Source organism: Ogataea polymorpha, assembly GCF_001664045.1.
Source record: "Ogataea polymorpha strain NCYC 495 leu1.1 chromosome Unknown OGAPOscaffold_6, whole genome shotgun sequence".
In the NCBI taxonomy this organism is placed as follows: domain Eukaryota; kingdom Fungi; phylum Ascomycota; class Pichiomycetes; order Pichiales; family Pichiaceae; genus Ogataea; species Ogataea polymorpha.
In genome coordinates, this window is record NW_017264703.1 from 358,228 (window position 1) to 375,144 (window position 16,917).

A 16,917-nucleotide genomic window follows, 5' to 3' on the forward strand; every position below is an offset into this window, starting at 1 on the left:
TCCAACGTTCTTTTGTACCTGCTCTGCTCTTCGTATCGAGCTAAGAAATCAGAAAAAAATGGCTTTATGTCCCGTGACTTTGTCATGTGTGGCTGTAGCGGAAAAAAAAAATTCATGCATAGCACGCAAAGCAGGAACAAATTTATGACAGATTCGACTGAAAGTGTTGGCCTTGCTATAATATGAATAAGGAGCTGACCAACCAAGTTTCGATCAGTTCGGAGCAGCTGGATCGAGATTCGGGCTCGCAAACTTTAGACCAGAGATTCGACCCACACTCCGGGCTCAAGAGAGGTCTGAAAACCAGACATGTCACACTTATGGCTCTGGGAGGAATTATTGGACCTGGGTCGGTCGTTGGACTGGGTGTCTATTTACACAAGGATGGCCCTGCCGCCCTGGTCATAGATTATACCGTCGTTGGAATTGTGGCTTTCTCGCTGATGCAGTCTATCGGAGAGCTCAACTCTCTGTTCTCTGCCACTAATGGCTTTAGTAACCACATCACAAGGTTTGTCGACGAGGCGTTTGCTGCCATGGCCTCCTACAATTATCTGATTGTCTGGATCTGTGTTTTGATGGCCGAATACGTCACTCTTTCGTCGACAATGAACTTCTGGGCTCCCCAGGTGCCTACCTGGGGCTATTTTCTGATCTTCTGGGCCTTCTTCCTATGTGTGCAGTTCTTGGGCGTAGAAGGGTATGGTGAGGCGGAGTACTGGCTTTCTGTTGTCAAATTGCTTGGCTTATCGGCATTCTACGTATTCACCATCGTGTACATGTGTGGAGGAGTGAGCGGAACACGGGCGTTTGGTTTTCGAAATTTCAACACTCCCTGGGCTGGCCAGTCGGCCATCAAATCTCTGGCGAGTGCCATTGTCAACTCGTCAACAGCATATGTCGGCATTGAGCTATTGTCGTTGAATGCAGCGGAGACTAAAAACCCCATTAGAGCTATTCCTATTGCCGTCAGACAGACTCTGATCCGAATCATGTACATATACGTGTGCATCTCGTTGTCCTATGGAATCACCGTTCCGTACAACTCGCCACAGCTGTCAAATGGTGTGAGCTCTCTGAAGTCACCGATTTACGTGGCTCTGTACAATGCAGGCTGGCACAATGCGCACCATCTGGTAAACTTATTTGTGGTGGTGATATCTTTCAGTGCAATCAACTCTGCGCTCTACATTGGAACAAGAACCATCGTGAACATGGCGAACGAGCACATGACGCCATTTCCGTGCTTTTTCAGCAAAGTCAACAGACGTGGCGTGCCATACATTGCAGCCATCACATTTAATTTTTTTGGCTTGCTTAGTCTGCTTCAAGTTGGAAGCAGCTCCAGAACCGTCTACACCTACTTTGTCAACGTTTCTGGAGTGTCTATCTTTTTTGTGTGGTCATCAATTGCCATTGCACAGATCAGGTTTAGAAAGGGTTGGATCCATGCGGGTCACAGCGTACAGGAGCTGCCGTTCAAATGTCTCTGGTATCCTTACACTCCGGTTTTCTGTGTCTTGATGAGTCTGTTTTTGGCCTTGATCCAGGGCTGGATGTATTTGAAACCGTTTGACCGCTCGTCGTTCATTGACGCTTACATCATGCTGCCGTTATCGGCATGTTTTTTCTTAGGCTACAAGATTTGGAAGAAGACCAAATGGGTCAGTTACGAAGAAATGGATTTCGACACAGGCCGGAGATACGAGCTCGAGGAGGAGCTGAGACGGGTCCAGAAGGAGAGGCAATTGAATCCTCTTACGAAAAAACAGAAACTCAAGCTCTTTTTTGGAGAATGGGTCTGATGCCACCAAATAAATGCCGTAATATTAAGTATTATTTTCAACATCACCGAGATTTTTTTTTTCTGCCGCATCGCCGCAGCCACCCAATTACACGTTTTGCAGCTGTACGTAAAGCCACTCTTTTTTTGAATAATTAAAGATCTTCGATGTCTTCTTCTCGTGAACAACAGTCGCTAGATTCGGAAAGCGCAGTTGAGTCCCAGATCACGTACGGTGCTACCAAGTCTGACGACGAGGAGACCGTTCTGTCTGTTTCTCCAGCTCTGCCCCCAAATTTCTTCTGGATCGAGTGCTCTCTGCTTGCAAACGTCTTTCTTGCAGGTTTCGACGGGACGGTGACGGCATCCACATACACTACCATCGGCAACGAGTTCAAAGCGGCCAACACCGCGTCGTGGATCACGTCGTCCTACCTCATCACCAGCACTGCTTTTCAGCCTTTATATGGGTCTTTCTCCGATGTCCTTGGACGGCGAGTGTGTGTGATCGGAGCCACAAGCTTTTTCATTCTGGGTTGTCTTGGATGCGGCATCTCGTCCAACATCTTTGTTTTGGACGCCATGCGTGCCGTGACAGGCATAGGTGGAGGCGGCCTCATCACGTTGGCAACCATCGTCAACTCAGATCTCGTGGCTCCAGAAAAACGAGGGAGCTGGCAGGCCTTCCAAAACCTGCTGCTGGGATTTGGAAGCATCTGCGGCGCCTCTCTGGGCGGTGTTATAGCAGACACGCTCGGCTGGAGATGGTGTTTTCTCGCGCAGGTTCCCGTCGCTCTGGCTGGCCTCGTTATTGGATACTTCTATATTCACAACCCCAAACCGCCCCATGTGCACGTTTCTGTCCACATGTTTGACAAAATCGACATTAAGGGCGCCACGGCGCTTGTGCTGTCGCTGGCTTTCCAGATGGTTGTGCTTTCTCTCGGCGGAAACGAGTTGAACTGGTCTGATTACAGGCTGCTACTTATGCTTGTCTTGAGCATAGGACTTCTCTTTCATTTTGCACTTATTGAGCTGAGAACTTCTGCCATACCCATCATCCCTCCTGCCCTGCTCCATTCCTCGTTCAGCTACATCATTTTGGGAATAGGCGTGTTTCTCGGAATTTCCAGCTACGCGTATTTATTTGTCCTGCCGTTGCTCTTCCAAATAGTCTTGGGCGACACGGCCTCCCAGGCGGGCTTGCGACTCACCATTCCGGCACTCTTTACGCCTGTTGGTGGCCTCATTGCAGGCGTTTTGATGAGCCGCAAAAAATACAGTCTTTTTTCTCTCGTCGTTGCCGGCTGCACACTCATGCTTTTCGGAAATTTCGTCACATTATTTATTCACAAGGGCGTCAACCAGTGGGTGACAGGTCTCTGCTTGATCCCCGCCAACGTGGGGCAAGGATTGGCCTTCCCCACGTCGCTCTTTTCGTTCATTTACAATTTTGACAGAGACAAACAGGCAATAGCCACGTCCACCGCATACCTCTTCCGCAGCATGGGCTCGGTGTGGGGTGTCACCGGGTCCGCCGCCATCATCAAGCGTGTTTTCGCACGCAGATGTCTGTCAAGCCTCCATCGGGTGCCGGGACTCTCCGAACACCAGATTAGTACGATCATCAGAACAGTGTCCAAAGACATCTCGCAGATCCAGCATCTGGAGCCACAAGTCCGCAGTGTTGTTCAGGGCAGTTACGAGCGTGCCATCCGATTCGCGCAATTCCTTTCTTGTTTGTGCTGTCTCGCTTGTTTGGTGCTTGCTGGCGTGAAAAAGGCTGCCCGCATACGCTCACGGTCGTCATATGACGAATAGATGTGGCGGAGTCGCAGGGTATAATTTCCTGTCGAGGCAGCTTTTCGTGGCTGTGTGGTTCTGCGGCTTAATTAATAATGTAGCCACAATTTTTAAGTATAAAGCTACCCCTGAATACATCTTAATTCTGCCATGCTTGGCGCACTTCTTCTCCTTGCTCTTCCAGCGTACGCCGACTGGCAGTACCGCAGTCGGCCAGATTTGTCTCCTCCCAAATTGAACATCACCGTTTACGACGCAGAGAAAGTCTCTCCCGAATACCTCTTTATTGCTCCGTTTACGGGGGCCCCTGGAAACACCTTCCACAAACCCCGTCAGTCTGCTCCGTACATTTTCACTAGTGATGGCGAACTGGTCTGGTCGGGATACGGTGCGTTTGGTACCTGGAATGCCAATTTCCAGGCTGCCAGATACAAAGATGATGACGTCCTTTTCAGCTTTGAGGGTGACCATAACGCTGCCTATGGCCATGGACACGGACACCATACGGTTCTAAACAGCAATTACGATCTGGTGAAGGAAATTAGGGCTGGAAACCACAAAATCACCGACAAGCACGAGTTTCACATCAAGGACGAGAAAACTGCCTTGATCGAGATCTATCAGCCGGTGCCTCGCAACCTTGCCGAATTTGGTGGCTCTGAGGAGCAGCAATGGATCATTAATGCGATTTTCCAGGAGCTGGACCTCGACACCGGAGAGGTGCTGTTTGAATGGGCCTCTTTGGATCATGTTTCGCCAGCCGAGTCTGTGCTCCCCCTGAATGAGGGAGAAGCCGGGTCTGGATACAATTCCAGCGACGCGTGGGACTATTTCCACATCAATTCTGTCGACAAGGACGACAACGGCGACTATTTGCTTTCAGCACGCGACACCGCTTCTTTGTACAAGATTGACGGAAAAACAGGTGAAATTCTGTGGAAGTTGGGTGGCATTCCTGGGGTCACCAGTTCCAGTTTCAAGAACGTGGATGATTTCAAGTTCGGGTTCCAGCACCATGCTCGGTACGTTTGGACCTCGGAGGACGGGAAAAAACAAATCATCTCGTTCTTTGATAACTCTGCCCACGGAACAGAAGATAAGGACGGTAGCCAGGTCCATTTGAACAAAATCTCGAGCGGAAAAATTGTTGAGGTCGACACCGAAAAATGGGAGGCCAAGCTTCTGAGGAATTATCCCGCTCCATACGGTATTCGGGCCAAGTCCCAGGGCTCTACCCATCTGCTAAAATCAGGCAACGTTCTGGTCAATTGGGGCTCCGAGGGAAGTGTCACTGAATACACCGCAGATGGAGAAATTGTTTTTCACGCATTTCTAGACTCGGATGAATTTTCCGACAAGGTCCAAAACTATAGAGCTTTCAAGTTTGACTGGCATGGATACCCTTCGGAGTCTGTCGCTGTGCTTTCTGAGATCACCGATGACGACGAAACAATCTTTTATGTTTCGTGGAACGGCGACACAGAGACCAAGAAATGGAGATTCCATGCCGTGCAAAATGGTAGCAAGAAGTTGCTTGGCGAGACAGAAAGAACCGGGTTTGAGACTAAGTTAAAGATCAACAAGCCTGTTGAGCGGGTTTTTGTGGAGGCAATTGATGAGTCTGGAAACGTCTTGGCTTCGTCCGATGATGTTCTTTCCGTTGAGCAAGTGCTACCAGCGGAGAAAAAGTCCGACACTGGAATACTGCCTCCAAAATTTAACTATTTCCAATGGAGACTGCAGAAAGATAATTAGTTGACTGAATTTCTATTAACTACCGTACGTTTGTATTTAGATCTCGCTCAACCTCCCCTTGAACATAGTCTTGGACTTGGCTTGCACAATCAGAAATGCAGGCAACGAGAAAGTGCCGAAAGGCGTGGCTATTTGACCTGCTGCGTGTTCCGGACCCAGGCTGACACCACATGTAGGCTTGTCGGTGTTAGTAGGAGGCACAACCTGCTTGGTAAGCGGTTTGTCCTGGACGTAGGCTATCACGTTGTCCACCAGAACAGAATTCCACTTTTTCAGTGGAGCCACTGCCTTGATAACGAAATCAACACAATCTCCGATTGCAAATATATTAGGGCTGGCCACTGTCTGGAACGTTGGTTTGACTTTGATTTCACCCTTCTCGTTCTTAAGTCCTTCAAGCGGAGAGTCTGGCGTGTTTGGCTTGACTCCCGTGGTCCATATAATATGGTCGGTGGGGACTTCCTCAGATCCAGCATAAACCTTATCTCCGTCCAAAGTCGCCTTCTGACCAAGGTAGAGCTTGACATTCATGCCTTCTAGCTGGGACTTGACGCTCTGTCTAACAGAGTTAATTTCATGGTCGGACAAGACGTTCGAGTTGGAGTGTATCAAATTAATTCTTTTCTCGCCCTTCGCTATCTCGTCCTTGAATTTATGGGCCAGCTCTCCCACGAGCTCGCAGCCCGAAATTCCGCCACCGATAACGGTGATGTTCTTTGCACGCTCTACCTGTTCGAACTCCTTCTTGAAATGCTCGACTGCAGAATCCACGGTGTTCGGTAGCTCAAATTCGCGGCTGAGAATTGAGCCCGTGGCAACAATCAGAACGTCAAAAGCAACATCTCCGTTTTTGCGTGTGGTCACTTTTTTATCATCAAAGCTGACAGCCTCGTCATATATTAGCGTGATTGAGTCGCCGAAGATCTCTTCGAGAGTTCTAGAGTATCCATCCAGGTTCTGGGTAACAAAGTTTCTTGGAACTGAAGGGACGAAGTTGATATAATTTTTTTTCGAGATCAAGGTGATCTCTAATCCAGGAACTTTTGATAGCTTCTTTGCAGCAAAAGCGCCATAGAGTCCCGCGCCTATGATAGTGATTCGTGTCATTTTTGAATTTTAGAATGAAGTGGGCCAAACTGACAGATTTATAACTAAAAGCTGCACTAATATATTATACTTCCCGATTCACTACGTTTGTCATCTCAAATTATTAATTATGCAACTCCATGTTCGGGATTCCCTCCAAAACCCGTGTTTTATGATCTACGCTTGAAAAAAGTTTCGGCTTACCTTATCTGGGACCAATGTCGTCTAACTACTGGCCCCGAATGCCGTTGCTTAAAAATCAATTGATTCCGATACAGCAGGTACATTGAGAGCTGCCAAGAATTATTTGTTACATTCTAAAATATGTTTATTTTTCATATTAAATTATGATTACTCCATATTTGGAAGGTGATACATAAACGTTTTATTTCACGTAAATATTCTTATTTTCATTTCTCATGAATGCTTGAGAACGCTGCGCACTCGCTGAAAATCCGTCCGTCGCGATTGGATCTCATTGACAATAGGCAACTAACCTCCTTCCCGCTTCCGCACCCGAACTTCGCACAGACCAGCCCGCACGGAGAGCTTCTACTAGTGGAAGATTATATTCATTACCCGAAGGGTTTTCGCAAAAAGACCTCATTATTTGATATCAAGCGTGCCATTGACAATGATATGACACCTCCTGATGCATTGTTGCCGCTCTACTACCGCAAACAGAGCGTCAACTCGAGCTCTACCCTCAATAGTGAAACGGAGGCCTACATCAAGACGACAGAGTCTAACTTACGATACTGTGTTGTCTGTGACCGTCCGTTGTACGACCTAAGCTCTCTGCTCCCTCGAAGCCGGTGTGCAGAGATTGTTTGCTGCCACTGCTTCGAAGAGTACGAGACCCTCCAGGCTGCTCTGAAGAAAATAGATCCAGCACTTATTCACCTGTCTTCCGACACAGAGTCGGAAAATACGCCAGAAACAGTGAACCTGGATTTTTCAGAAGCAGACCAAACTGCAGAAACACTAGAGACGGCAAGAGATACTAACAATACCGTCTGTCTCCACACCACCCTCAACGATTCTGCTACCTTCGACGCCATTATATCAACTCTACGACGCATACAGATTGCAGACGAAATTGCAAGATCACAGCCACGCAGGAAACCCAGCCCCATGAAAAGCCTATTAAGCCTTAGGAGCAGGCTGAGTTTAAGAACATAACGAATCAATGATGTACTCATTTACGATAATAAATAATCTTATGCCCATTTGCGCTTCACCGCCTCAAGCTCGCCTTTGCCATATACAGACACTTTGCCCTGGAATTTTGCTTTGCCTCCACCTTTGAGGCCGGATAATTGTTCCTTGAGCTCCTTGCTCACCTGCTCAGTATCCTCGCCAAAAACCAGAGCAGCGCCTCCGTCCTTTCCTTCTCCAGATAATAATACGAAAGTTCCAGGCTGATCTTTTAGCTCTTTGTACATCTGGCTCAAGAAATCAAGCCCCACATCAGCCCTGTGGAAAAACACGGTTTTCTTCTCCTCCGCCTTGGTCTTCAAGTCTGCAGCAGTCAAAAGGGCCAGCTCCTTCAGCAACGTCGACTGTCTATTTTGCAACCTTTTGGTAGCAGTCACCAAATCGTTGACCTTGTCCACCAGTTGTTCGCTTTGTACCGAAGTTGCAGAGCTCAAGGCCCTCAGAATACTGTGAGACGATTCAGCGAACTTGAAGATCCTGTCTCCGGCAATAAAATTCAGTCTTGAATTGCCTCCTTTTCCAGCTATTTGATTCAATAGAACAACCCCCTTAATCTGTCCTGAATTTTTCAAATGTGTGCCACAGCACGCATTAGAATCCAAATCGCCAATGTGGATAATCCTCATCACACCTTTCACTTCGTCGACCTCACGATCGGGCGGAACTTCAACTGAGATTGGCAGATTTTGAGTGACGTACGAGTTCACTTCTTTTGTGACCTCCTCACGCTCAGTGTCTGTCAGCTTGCGAGGAATCTCAATGTAATTGATCATATCCCCCATGTTCCAGCTGATTGTGGGCAAATTGCGCTTGTCCAACACGGCAGAAAGAAGATGTTGGCCGGTATGCTGCTGCATATGGTCGAACCGTCTTTCCCAGTCCACGCTCAAGTTCACAGGAGCACCTGTCTCCAGAGGCTTGTCCACAAGATGCAGCGCCTTCAGTCCTGCTCTAATCACACTCTCAACTTCTAGAATGTCGCTCCCCGAGGAGATCTTGCCGGTATCACTTGGCTGACCACCACCCTCAGGGAACAAGACCGTATCCTCTAGTTCTACTTCGTACTTGCTTCCTTTCTTGTGGCATGCTATCACTGTTGTCGTAAGAGATTTGAGGTAGGAGTCTTTTTGACAGGCAAGAGCTCCTATAATGGACATAATTTAGAAATAAATAAATTAATTCTGCAAATTGAATTTATTTGATTATTTTTTTTGTCTCAGATTCGATGATTCGAAGGGACAGAACGAAAGTCAAGCCGTACGATAAAATTGAGCCAAAAACCTCAGGCTCTCAAGGATTTCTGGGCAGGCTGCGGAGGATATTTTCACGCTCTCCGCAGCCCTCTCGCGACAACACCGTGGCCGATGTTTCGAATCTCTCGAATGTTTCGACCCTCTCAGTGCTAAGTGATGCCAACCCAAATAAAACGCTGTCTGAGTTCTTTAAAAGCAAAGGAGACGCCCCTCTCAATGACATCGAAGTGGAAGGAGTGCTTTCTCTTATCAACAAAGTTCACCAGCAGAACCAATCGCAGCTTGAGACATATCGTCAATCTCAGACTGAGTCTCAGTTTTTGTCGTCGTCTGGTCTCAAACCTAATGAAAGTAGCTTTTTCGGCAACCAGACCGTATTGCGACCTGCATCCGTGAAACCAACTGCCAAAGTTGACGTCCCTTCATATACTCCCAAAGAGAATAAGATTACTCGGCATCCGCAGCCATTTCCAACAACGATTAAAAAACGTGTGGTTCAATATTCAAGCTTGCCTTCGCCTTACCGGATGAGACTTGAGACGCCTGTTAAACCACGTGTGGAGAAGAGGGAAGTAAGAAGCAGAACTGCCAACAAAGTGTTGAGCATAATAGAAAACTCAGAGGCGCTGGATGAAGATGTCAAGGTTCTGGACGAGCAAGAAACTCTAGGCGCAAAGTCCAAGCCCAATTCGTCTACTGCTGAACAGAAACTACTTCCAAAGGAAAATAAGGTGCTTAAGGAAGAGCAAGAGGTTATAGAGATCGATTCTGAAGACGATGTGCCAGAACAGAAGTCCGAGCCTAAACTGGAGGCAGTGAAACCTGTGCCACCTGTGCAACCCCAGAGGCCTAAAGAGAACAAACGCGCAGCCAATGCACCATCCATTGCACTGCCAGCTATTACTGCTTCCCAAGGTGCCGAGCCAGTGGAGCAATATGAAGCCAATTTTGAAGAGTCACCTCAACACACGCCTGTCGAGCCAGCTGTTGTTTCCAAGCCTGAGGCGGTTCCTGAAGAGGTACAGAAGCCAAAGTTTACCTTCGGACTAGCCGAGGCGCAGCCATTCGCTCCTAACGTCCCTCCAAAGCCTTCATCTTTGGAGATCATCGAGAAGTTCACATTCCCAGAGGTAGAGACCCCAAGCTCTCCTGAGACACCATTCCTGCCGCTGCCACAGCCAACGGTTATCGACCACTTCTCTTTTCCAGATGTTGAGATGCTGGATCCTGAAGCGCTGCACAGCATTAACCCAGAGGCTGTCAAACTGTATAGCTCTGTGTTCACGTTCTGAAATAAATGACAGATGTAATATATTAAAAAACCAGTTTATTTAATTTATTTATGAGCTTTAATGTGAGGAAACTCCACGATGGAGCCATTGTGGAGTGTCTTGTTGTGGATTTTTATCAAAATGATACACTCGTAGTAGCTCATCCGTACAGCATCGAGCTACTGGATCACAGTTACAAGCAGCTGGATGTGCTTGAATTGCAAGACAGAATCATGGCCATGAACCATATAAGACCTCCAGGCCTTCAACATGACTGGCTGCTGGTCTTAACACAGAACAACCAACTAGTCGTAATTGCATGGAACGACGGATTTATTCTGCTGCAGCAATTTCACATTGAATCGGTTGCAAACACCATTGAAGTCCATCCATTTATTCGTGTTGATGACCTGGGCAGATACATTCTCATATACTCCAATGAGGGATATATGGCTGTGTTGGAGCTTCATCCGTCGAAAACCGAGTTGTTCCGGCTGGCATTGCAAAATGAGCCTCCTAGCCAGGTGAAGAAAAGGCCAGACGCTGCCAAACTACAGGTGAACCGGATATTTGAAAAACCGCAAGTACTCTACATTGGGCACGGAGTTGTGCACAGCGCCGTTTTTCTGAAGACCCGACTTCTAACGGCAGACAAAGAGGGGACTGTGTTTGCAATAGTGGTCAGAAATGCCAATTTGAAGTATTCCGTGAACTATTACGGAATAGGCCAAGAAATCAGCCTGATAAAGCGATTACCGCAGATGAACTCTGTCCCGAGCTTGGCCATACCGCTGTCACTTGGAGCGCTACTTGTGATTTGCGAAGACATGCATTACCTTTTTCCAGCCCCCGCTGTTCGCAGTATTTCTTCATCGGTGGCTACGACCACCAGACAGTATGCTACCAAGGAGCTTTTCTCTGGAGCTGACGGGAAAATGGCCAAGCTTTTGTCGTGGTGCTTTGATGGACGATATTACTGGTTCAGCAGTGAGCAGGGCGATATCTATCAGATGGAAATAGAGTTGGACTCGGAATCGCTTGAAGCTGCCGAAAATAACTTGGACCTTTCTATAGCAGAAAGATTACGGGCCGGAAACTCTCGGCCCATCGGATTAGAGGTCAACAAATGGAACATAGAAAGGAAACAGCAGGTAGACTTGCTTCATAAGATGGTTTACAGAGGCAATCGTGTGATAGGTTGCAACCATTTTGGGCTCTTAATTGAGGTTGATAGAAATACACAACTGTTGAAGCAAGTTAGACAGGCAGACAATCTTCCGGTAACTGCCATGAACGGGAAGTACTATGCGCAGGGAACTTATCTATCTTCAAAGGTGGTTCTTGATGACTGGAAGAATTTGACAGGGTTGGTGAAGGAAATAGTGGAAACCGATGATTTCGTGGTCTTGGTGGTCGAAGAGCACGAAGTCGACTTGGAGGTCGAAGAGATCAAAAGAACTGATCGTTTGGAGGTTTACAAAGCTGGCGAGAAGATAGGTGAGCACTGGTTTGACGCCGGAATAGTAGTGCGTAAGGTTTTGCCTGTGCCTGATCTCCTGTGTCAGTTTGAAGAAAAAAGCAAAATCAGCAACGACGAGCGATATGTCTTGCAGACGAAACTGAGCAAATGTTTTATCGTACTTGTCAACGATGAAGAGGATCAGTCCGGACTGTTACTTATGAGATTTGTGGACGACGAGTGGAAACAGGAAGGCCATGCCGTGGTGAACAAGCTGTTTGACAGCATCATACAGGTAGAGGACTACAGCCTGTTACTTATTGGGCCGCATTCGCTGGTGTGGACGAGAATTTACGGCGGTCCTAGCTTCTGGTTCCAAAACGAGGAATGCAACTCAAATATCCCGGTTCTGTACTTTTCAGAGTGGAAAAAGCTCGAAAATGGCGACCTGGTAGTGGGGGACGCATTTTCAGGGTTGTATCTGTTCAAAATCGACCGCAACGAGCGCAAAGTATCAGCTATACAGATCCTGAAGAACGTCATGGTCACCGATTTCGCGGTATTCAGGCAGAATTTGGTTGTCGGAGATCTCATGGGTAACATATTCATCATTGGGCTACAGGGTGAACCAAAAATGGTGCATCAGTCTTATCTGGGCCATGGAGCTATAACGTGTGTGGAAGCTCTGGATGAGCTGGTTAGAGTTGGAACCAGCGAGGGCCTTCTTGTTATTCAACCAGGACCTGAAAAATCCTCAAGGTTTCCACTAGAGCTGTCAAGCCTGCCGCATCCCGAATTAAACGAAAATCTTGTACTAGAAATTAATAATAATTAGGCATTTTAGATTTAATATATTATTTTTTTTTGTTCGCGAGGCAACAAAGTCGACAGGAAAGCGTAATATGAGCACAACAACCAAGCAGTATGGTGTGACAGCGCCAATATCCACTGCGGGACCAACTGCCAAGGAAAATGAACTGAACGACGCGATGATCGAGGAACTCAGAAACCAAAACTCGTTCGAAAGCGAGAGCGAGACTCAGAAAAGGCGAGAAGTGTTGGCCACGCTGCAAAAGCTCACAGAGGAGTTTGTCTACACGGTTTCGCGCCGCAAGAACATGAGTGAGGGAATGGCTCGTGACGCGGGAGGAAAAATCTTTACATTTGGCTCGTACAGACTGGGTGTTTATGGACCCGGCTCAGATATCGACACTCTTGTGGTTGTTCCCAAACATGTTACGAGAGATGACTTCTTTACTGTTTTCGAGGAACTGCTAAGAAAACGCCCAGAGTTGAACAAGATCCAGCCAGTCCCCGATGCTTTCATGCCCATTATCAAAACCGTGTTTGACGGTGTCGATATCGATCTGATCTGTGGCCGTTTGGATATTCCACAAGTCTCGCTCGACCTCACATTGGAGGATAACAACCTGCTTAGAAACATTGACGATAGAGATCTAAGAGCACTGAACGGTACCAGAGTGACGGATCAAATACTCCAGCTTGTTCCTCAGAAAATGGTTTTCCGTCACGCCCTACGAACGATCAAGCTTTGGGCCCAACGAAGGGCCATCTACGCAAACATGTTTGGATTTCCGGGAGGAGTGGCCTGGGCGATGCTGGTTGCTCGTATTTGCCAGTTGTACCCTAACGCCGTGGGAGCAGTCATTGTGTCTAAGTTTTTCCAGATCTACCTGCAGTGGAAGTGGCCACAGCCCGTGCTTTTGAAGCCGATTGAGGACGGTCCGTTACCGGTCAGAATCTGGAACCCTAAACTGTATGGACAAGATAGATTGCATAGAATGCCGGTCATCACCCCTGCGTATCCTTCCATGTGTGCTACACACAACATCACCGCTTCTACACAGAAAATAATTCTCAAGGAGATGCAACGTGGTTTGGAGATAATGAATGATATTCAATTTGGCAAGCGAACATGGAAGGATCTTTTTGCGAAACATGACTTCTTCTTTGCGTACAAGTTCTATCTAACTGTGATCACTGCCACCAGAGACTCCTACGAGGCCCATTTGAAGTGGAGTGGTATGGTGGAGTCCAAGCTCCGTCTTTTGGTGCAGAAACTGGAGGCTGTCAACGGAATTGTGCTGGCACACCCTTTTGTGAAGCCATTCTCGGCGTCCTACATCTGCGACACTGAAGAGCAGGTGTTCAAAATTCGGGAGCTCTATGGATCTCTGGACGGGGAAAAATACGCAAAGGAACACCTGAAAAAAGTGGATATCGATGATGACACGGATATGGTGAAGCTGGAGGAGGAAGTGAAGAAAGAGGGCAAGCACCTGGTGCATCTTTTGAAGCTGTACATTGGTCTGGAGCTGGATTTGAAGGGCCGCGACAAAAAAATGGATATCCAAGTTCCGTGCTCGGACTTTGACTCGATTTGCAGAAACTGGGTCAATTTCGACAAAGACGTGTACTCCCTGAGCATCAGGCATGTCAAGTTATACGACCTGCCGGACGATGTGTACTCAGAGGATGAACAGCGACCAGTCAAGAAAGAGAGCAAGAAACGGAAAGGCGACAAGAATGGGGCTAGCACCAAGAAGCTGAAGAGCGGAGAGGAGACAAAGGTCAGTGCAACACTCAGCGCGGGCAGCAGTGCCAGCAGCGCCGCTAAGCCTCTTGAGGAGCCCGCCACAGCTTAAGTAAATATACATGTAGAAAATCGAATTATCTGCAACATGAAACTGTGTCGTAGTTGCGTCTGTCAAAGATGGCTTGGGTATATATTTTTGGAGGGTAAAGCCTTCGCGGAATTTATTTAAGCCAGGAATAAGTTTGAGGTTAGACCCCTTTTTTTTTGTATCAAGCCAATTGAGTCAAGATGCCTTCTTTCGCCTCCAAGCTTCTTGGTAAGTACCGGTGGGCCAGGTTTGGGCCACATGACATTTGAAGACTAATAGCCAGGCAAAACGGGTTCAGACAAGGAAAAGCATCAGGAGAAAAACGTTTCCGATGACATTGAGGATATCGATGAAGTGGATGATCAGGGTCAGTCCATTTTAATGGGAATTATCTCGCAATTGCGGCCAGGATCGGACTTGTCTCGAATCACGCTTCCTACCTTTATTCTGGAGAGGAAAAGCATGTTGGAGCGGATTACCAACCAATTGCAACAGCCGGACATACTTTTGGCTGCTCATTCGGCGACCGACCCGGTTGAGCGGTTTGTCACTGTGGTGAAGTGGTACATGTCTTGCTGGCACATTGCTCCGAAAGCGGTTAAGAAGCCATTGAACCCGATTCTGGGAGAGTACTTTACGTGTTACTGGGACCTTCCTAATGGGTCTCAGGCATACTACGTTGCTGAGCAAACATCTCACCATCCCCCAAAATCCTCCTATTTCTACATTATTCCAGATCATAACATCAGAGTGGATGGAATAGTTGTTCCGAAGTCCAGGTTTTTAGGCAACTCCACCGCAGCAATCATGGAGGGTGTGACGAAGCTTTCCTTTTTGGACATCGTTGACGAAGAAACCGGCGATTGCGAGATCTATACAATGACACAGCCAAACATGTATGCCAGAGGTATTCTATTTGGAACTTTGAAGTTCGAGCTTGGAGACCACTTGTTATTGCAATGTCCTAGAAACAATTTAATTGCGGACATCGAATTCAAAACCAAAGGGTTCATTTCCGGTTCCTACAATGTGATTGAGGGTCAGATCAAGAATTCCAAGACAGGTGAGGTGCTGTACGAATTGAGTGGAAAGTGGTCGGAAGAGATGTATATCAAAGATACCAAGACCGGCAAGAAATCGGTCTTTTTCGATTGCCAGCACAGCACACCTTTGAAGCCAAAGGTGAGAGATATTTCTGAGCAAGGGGCTTACGAAAGCCGCAGGTTGTGGAAGAAGGTGACTGATGCTCTTGCGCAGCGCGACCATCACACCGCTACAGATGAGAAATTCAAGATTGAGGAGGAACAGAGAGTCCAGCAGAAAAAACGTGAAGAAGAGGGCGTGGATTTTCATCCAAAGCTGTTCAAACAGATGCCTGTTGCCGAGACCGCTCGCAAGGGCAACGAAAACTTGGAGTATGTGATCTATAAAGACAAGGTGCTGAATAAAGACCTCAAAGCGCACAACCCAGAAGATTTGCGGAAACATATATTTGAAATTGCGCCGTTCCTTCCGGGCCAGCAGTTCAACCCCGAGTTTGAGATTCCAGCTTACAAGAAGTCCTAGATAGACTACCCGCTTTAATGGACTATATAAGATTTTCTCGAGTTGCGAGCGGCCCCATATCTTATGTACAATTGTTTTCTAATGAGCATTCCTTCGAATTTTTGTTTCAAAAGCGCATCGTTATCCAGTGGAACAGGTTTATTCTTGCTCACAAGCTGTCTCGACCTGACGTCAATCAAGTAGTCTCCCTCCCGTTCAAATTCCTCGTACTCCTGCTTATACAGGGAGCAAACATCCAAGCCCAAATAAAGCCCAAGCTGCAGCTTCACGTAGTATAAAGAGTAGCTTGCAGTACTCATCTGCTCACCCCAGAGTCCAATTTCTTCATATATTCGCAACAGCTCTTGTTCTTCGAAGTATTCTGGTGAACCTCTCAATTCACCGCCTAACCTCTTGAGCTCCCAAATAAAATAATCGCTCTTTCCAGTTAGAATCTCAAGCAAAGCCAACCACATCGAAAAATCGCCAAAATGCGTCTTACAGTAGTCCCATATCCTTTCATACAATATCCGCAGAAGGCCTCTGCATCGGCAACTCGCCAGAAGAACACGCAGGAATGAACACGCATAGTAATTACGTGGATGAGAGGTAACAGAGAGGAGGATTAAGTCAACCATTTCGTTCAGAGACGAGCAATCAAGCGTCTCGAGTTTAGCAACCGACGACTTTCTGAAATAAAACCATAGGTTTGCTGACTTATTGGTTTTTGCCAAATCACAGCTTAAAAGCGTGCTCAGACAGTTGTAATGATAACCAGGTGCGAAAGGATCAGTCAATATGATTTTGTTGAGTGCGCTTTCATTGAGTAAAATGGCACGATGGTCCTCTGGAGTCGTAATCAAAACACCAATTGATGCGTAATATAATTGCCAGTCATCAATATACTTCTCTGTATCAAGAACTTGCTTGCAATCCTTGAATATACTGATTATTGTTTTCTTGGAAACAAGTATCTCCATAATACCCGTTTTTGCATCCTCAAAAATTACAATTGGGCCTTTACTGAAAAACTCCGAGTCATATTCTTCACCACTAACCTGTAAACGCTTCTTACAGCTGTGCCTCCCAAAAATATCAA

General features: G+C 47.0%; 10 protein-coding genes across 10 annotated transcripts; 8 read left to right on the forward strand and 2 right to left on the reverse strand.

Moving 5' to 3' along the window:
• Positions 1-53: 53 nt before the first annotated feature.
• On the forward strand, positions 54-1,842 carry OGAPODRAFT_17140 (uncharacterized protein; the record flags this gene model as incomplete). Its single annotated transcript, XM_018354914.1, has 1 exon — positions 54-1,842. A coding segment is annotated over exon 1 (1,342 nt), but the record flags the coding sequence as incomplete, so codon positions are not given.
• A 109-nt stretch (positions 1,843-1,951) lies between these two features.
• Positions 1,952-3,604, forward strand: OGAPODRAFT_25163 (uncharacterized protein; the record flags this gene model as incomplete). Its single annotated transcript, XM_018355300.1, has 2 exons — positions 1,952-2,126; positions 2,184-3,604. The coding sequence occupies 2 exons, from the start codon at positions 1,952-1,954 to the stop codon at positions 3,602-3,604; spliced, it is 1,596 nt and encodes a 531-aa protein (XP_018209225.1).
• Positions 3,605-3,736: 132 nt separating this feature from the next.
• On the forward strand, positions 3,737-5,341 carry OGAPODRAFT_50910 (uncharacterized protein; the record flags this gene model as incomplete). The annotated part of the gene is made up of 1 exon (XM_018355684.1): positions 3,737-5,341. One exon carries the CDS (start codon positions 3,737-3,739, stop codon positions 5,339-5,341), a length of 1,605 nt encoding a protein of 534 aa, XP_018209226.1.
• Positions 5,342-5,372: 31 nt separating this feature from the next.
• Positions 5,373-6,448, reverse strand: OGAPODRAFT_77645 (uncharacterized protein; the record flags this gene model as incomplete). Its single annotated transcript, XM_018356356.1, has 1 exon — positions 5,373-6,448. One exon carries the CDS (start codon positions 6,446-6,448, stop codon positions 5,378-5,380), a length of 1,071 nt encoding a protein of 356 aa, XP_018209227.1. The 3' UTR covers positions 5,373-5,377.
• A 402-nt stretch (positions 6,449-6,850) lies between these two features.
• OGAPODRAFT_95327 (uncharacterized protein) lies at positions 6,851-7,609 on the forward strand (the record flags this gene model as incomplete). The annotated part of the gene is made up of 1 exon (XM_018357725.1): positions 6,851-7,609. One exon carries the CDS (start codon positions 6,851-6,853, stop codon positions 7,607-7,609), a length of 759 nt encoding a protein of 252 aa, XP_018209228.1.
• A 38-nt stretch (positions 7,610-7,647) lies between these two features.
• Positions 7,648-8,802, reverse strand: OGAPODRAFT_77647 (uncharacterized protein; the record flags this gene model as incomplete). Its single annotated transcript, XM_018356357.1, has 1 exon — positions 7,648-8,802. One exon carries the CDS (start codon positions 8,800-8,802, stop codon positions 7,648-7,650), a length of 1,155 nt encoding a protein of 384 aa, XP_018209229.1.
• Positions 8,803-8,870: 68 nt separating this feature from the next.
• OGAPODRAFT_95329 (uncharacterized protein) lies at positions 8,871-10,214 on the forward strand (the record flags this gene model as incomplete). The annotated part of the gene is made up of 1 exon (XM_018357726.1): positions 8,871-10,214. One exon carries the CDS (start codon positions 8,871-8,873, stop codon positions 10,188-10,190), a length of 1,320 nt encoding a protein of 439 aa, XP_018209230.1. The 3' UTR covers positions 10,191-10,214.
• Positions 10,215-10,240: 26 nt separating this feature from the next.
• OGAPODRAFT_95330 (uncharacterized protein) lies at positions 10,241-12,463 on the forward strand (the record flags this gene model as incomplete). The annotated part of the gene is made up of 1 exon (XM_018357727.1): positions 10,241-12,463. One exon carries the CDS (start codon positions 10,241-10,243, stop codon positions 12,461-12,463), a length of 2,223 nt encoding a protein of 740 aa, XP_018209231.1.
• Positions 12,464-12,511: 48 nt separating this feature from the next.
• On the forward strand, positions 12,512-14,324 carry OGAPODRAFT_17141 (uncharacterized protein). The gene has a single exon (XM_018354915.1). It carries the CDS (start codon positions 12,531-12,533, stop codon positions 14,292-14,294), a length of 1,764 nt encoding a protein of 587 aa, XP_018209232.1. The 5' UTR covers positions 12,512-12,530; the 3' UTR covers positions 14,295-14,324.
• A 120-nt stretch (positions 14,325-14,444) lies between these two features.
• On the forward strand, positions 14,445-16,850 carry OGAPODRAFT_17142 (uncharacterized protein). Its single transcript, XM_018354916.1, has 2 exons — positions 14,445-14,501; positions 14,557-16,850. The coding sequence occupies exons 1-2, from the start codon at positions 14,474-14,476 to the stop codon at positions 15,837-15,839; spliced, it is 1,311 nt and encodes a 436-aa protein (XP_018209233.1). The 5' UTR covers positions 14,445-14,473; the 3' UTR covers positions 15,840-16,850.
• The last annotated feature ends 67 nt before the right edge of the window (positions 16,851-16,917 follow it).

Coding starts and splice junctions, on each gene's coding strand:
- OGAPODRAFT_17141 (XM_018354915.1), top strand. CDS start 12,531: ATGAGCACAACAACCAAGCAGTATGGTGTGACAGCGCCAATATCCACT.
- OGAPODRAFT_17142 (XM_018354916.1), top strand. CDS start 14,474: ATGCCTTCTTTCGCCTCCAAGCTTCTTG. Junction 14,502..14,556: donor TTTCGCCTCCAAGCTTCTTG/GTAAGTACCGGT, acceptor ACTAATAGCCAG/GCAAAACGGGTTCAGACAAG.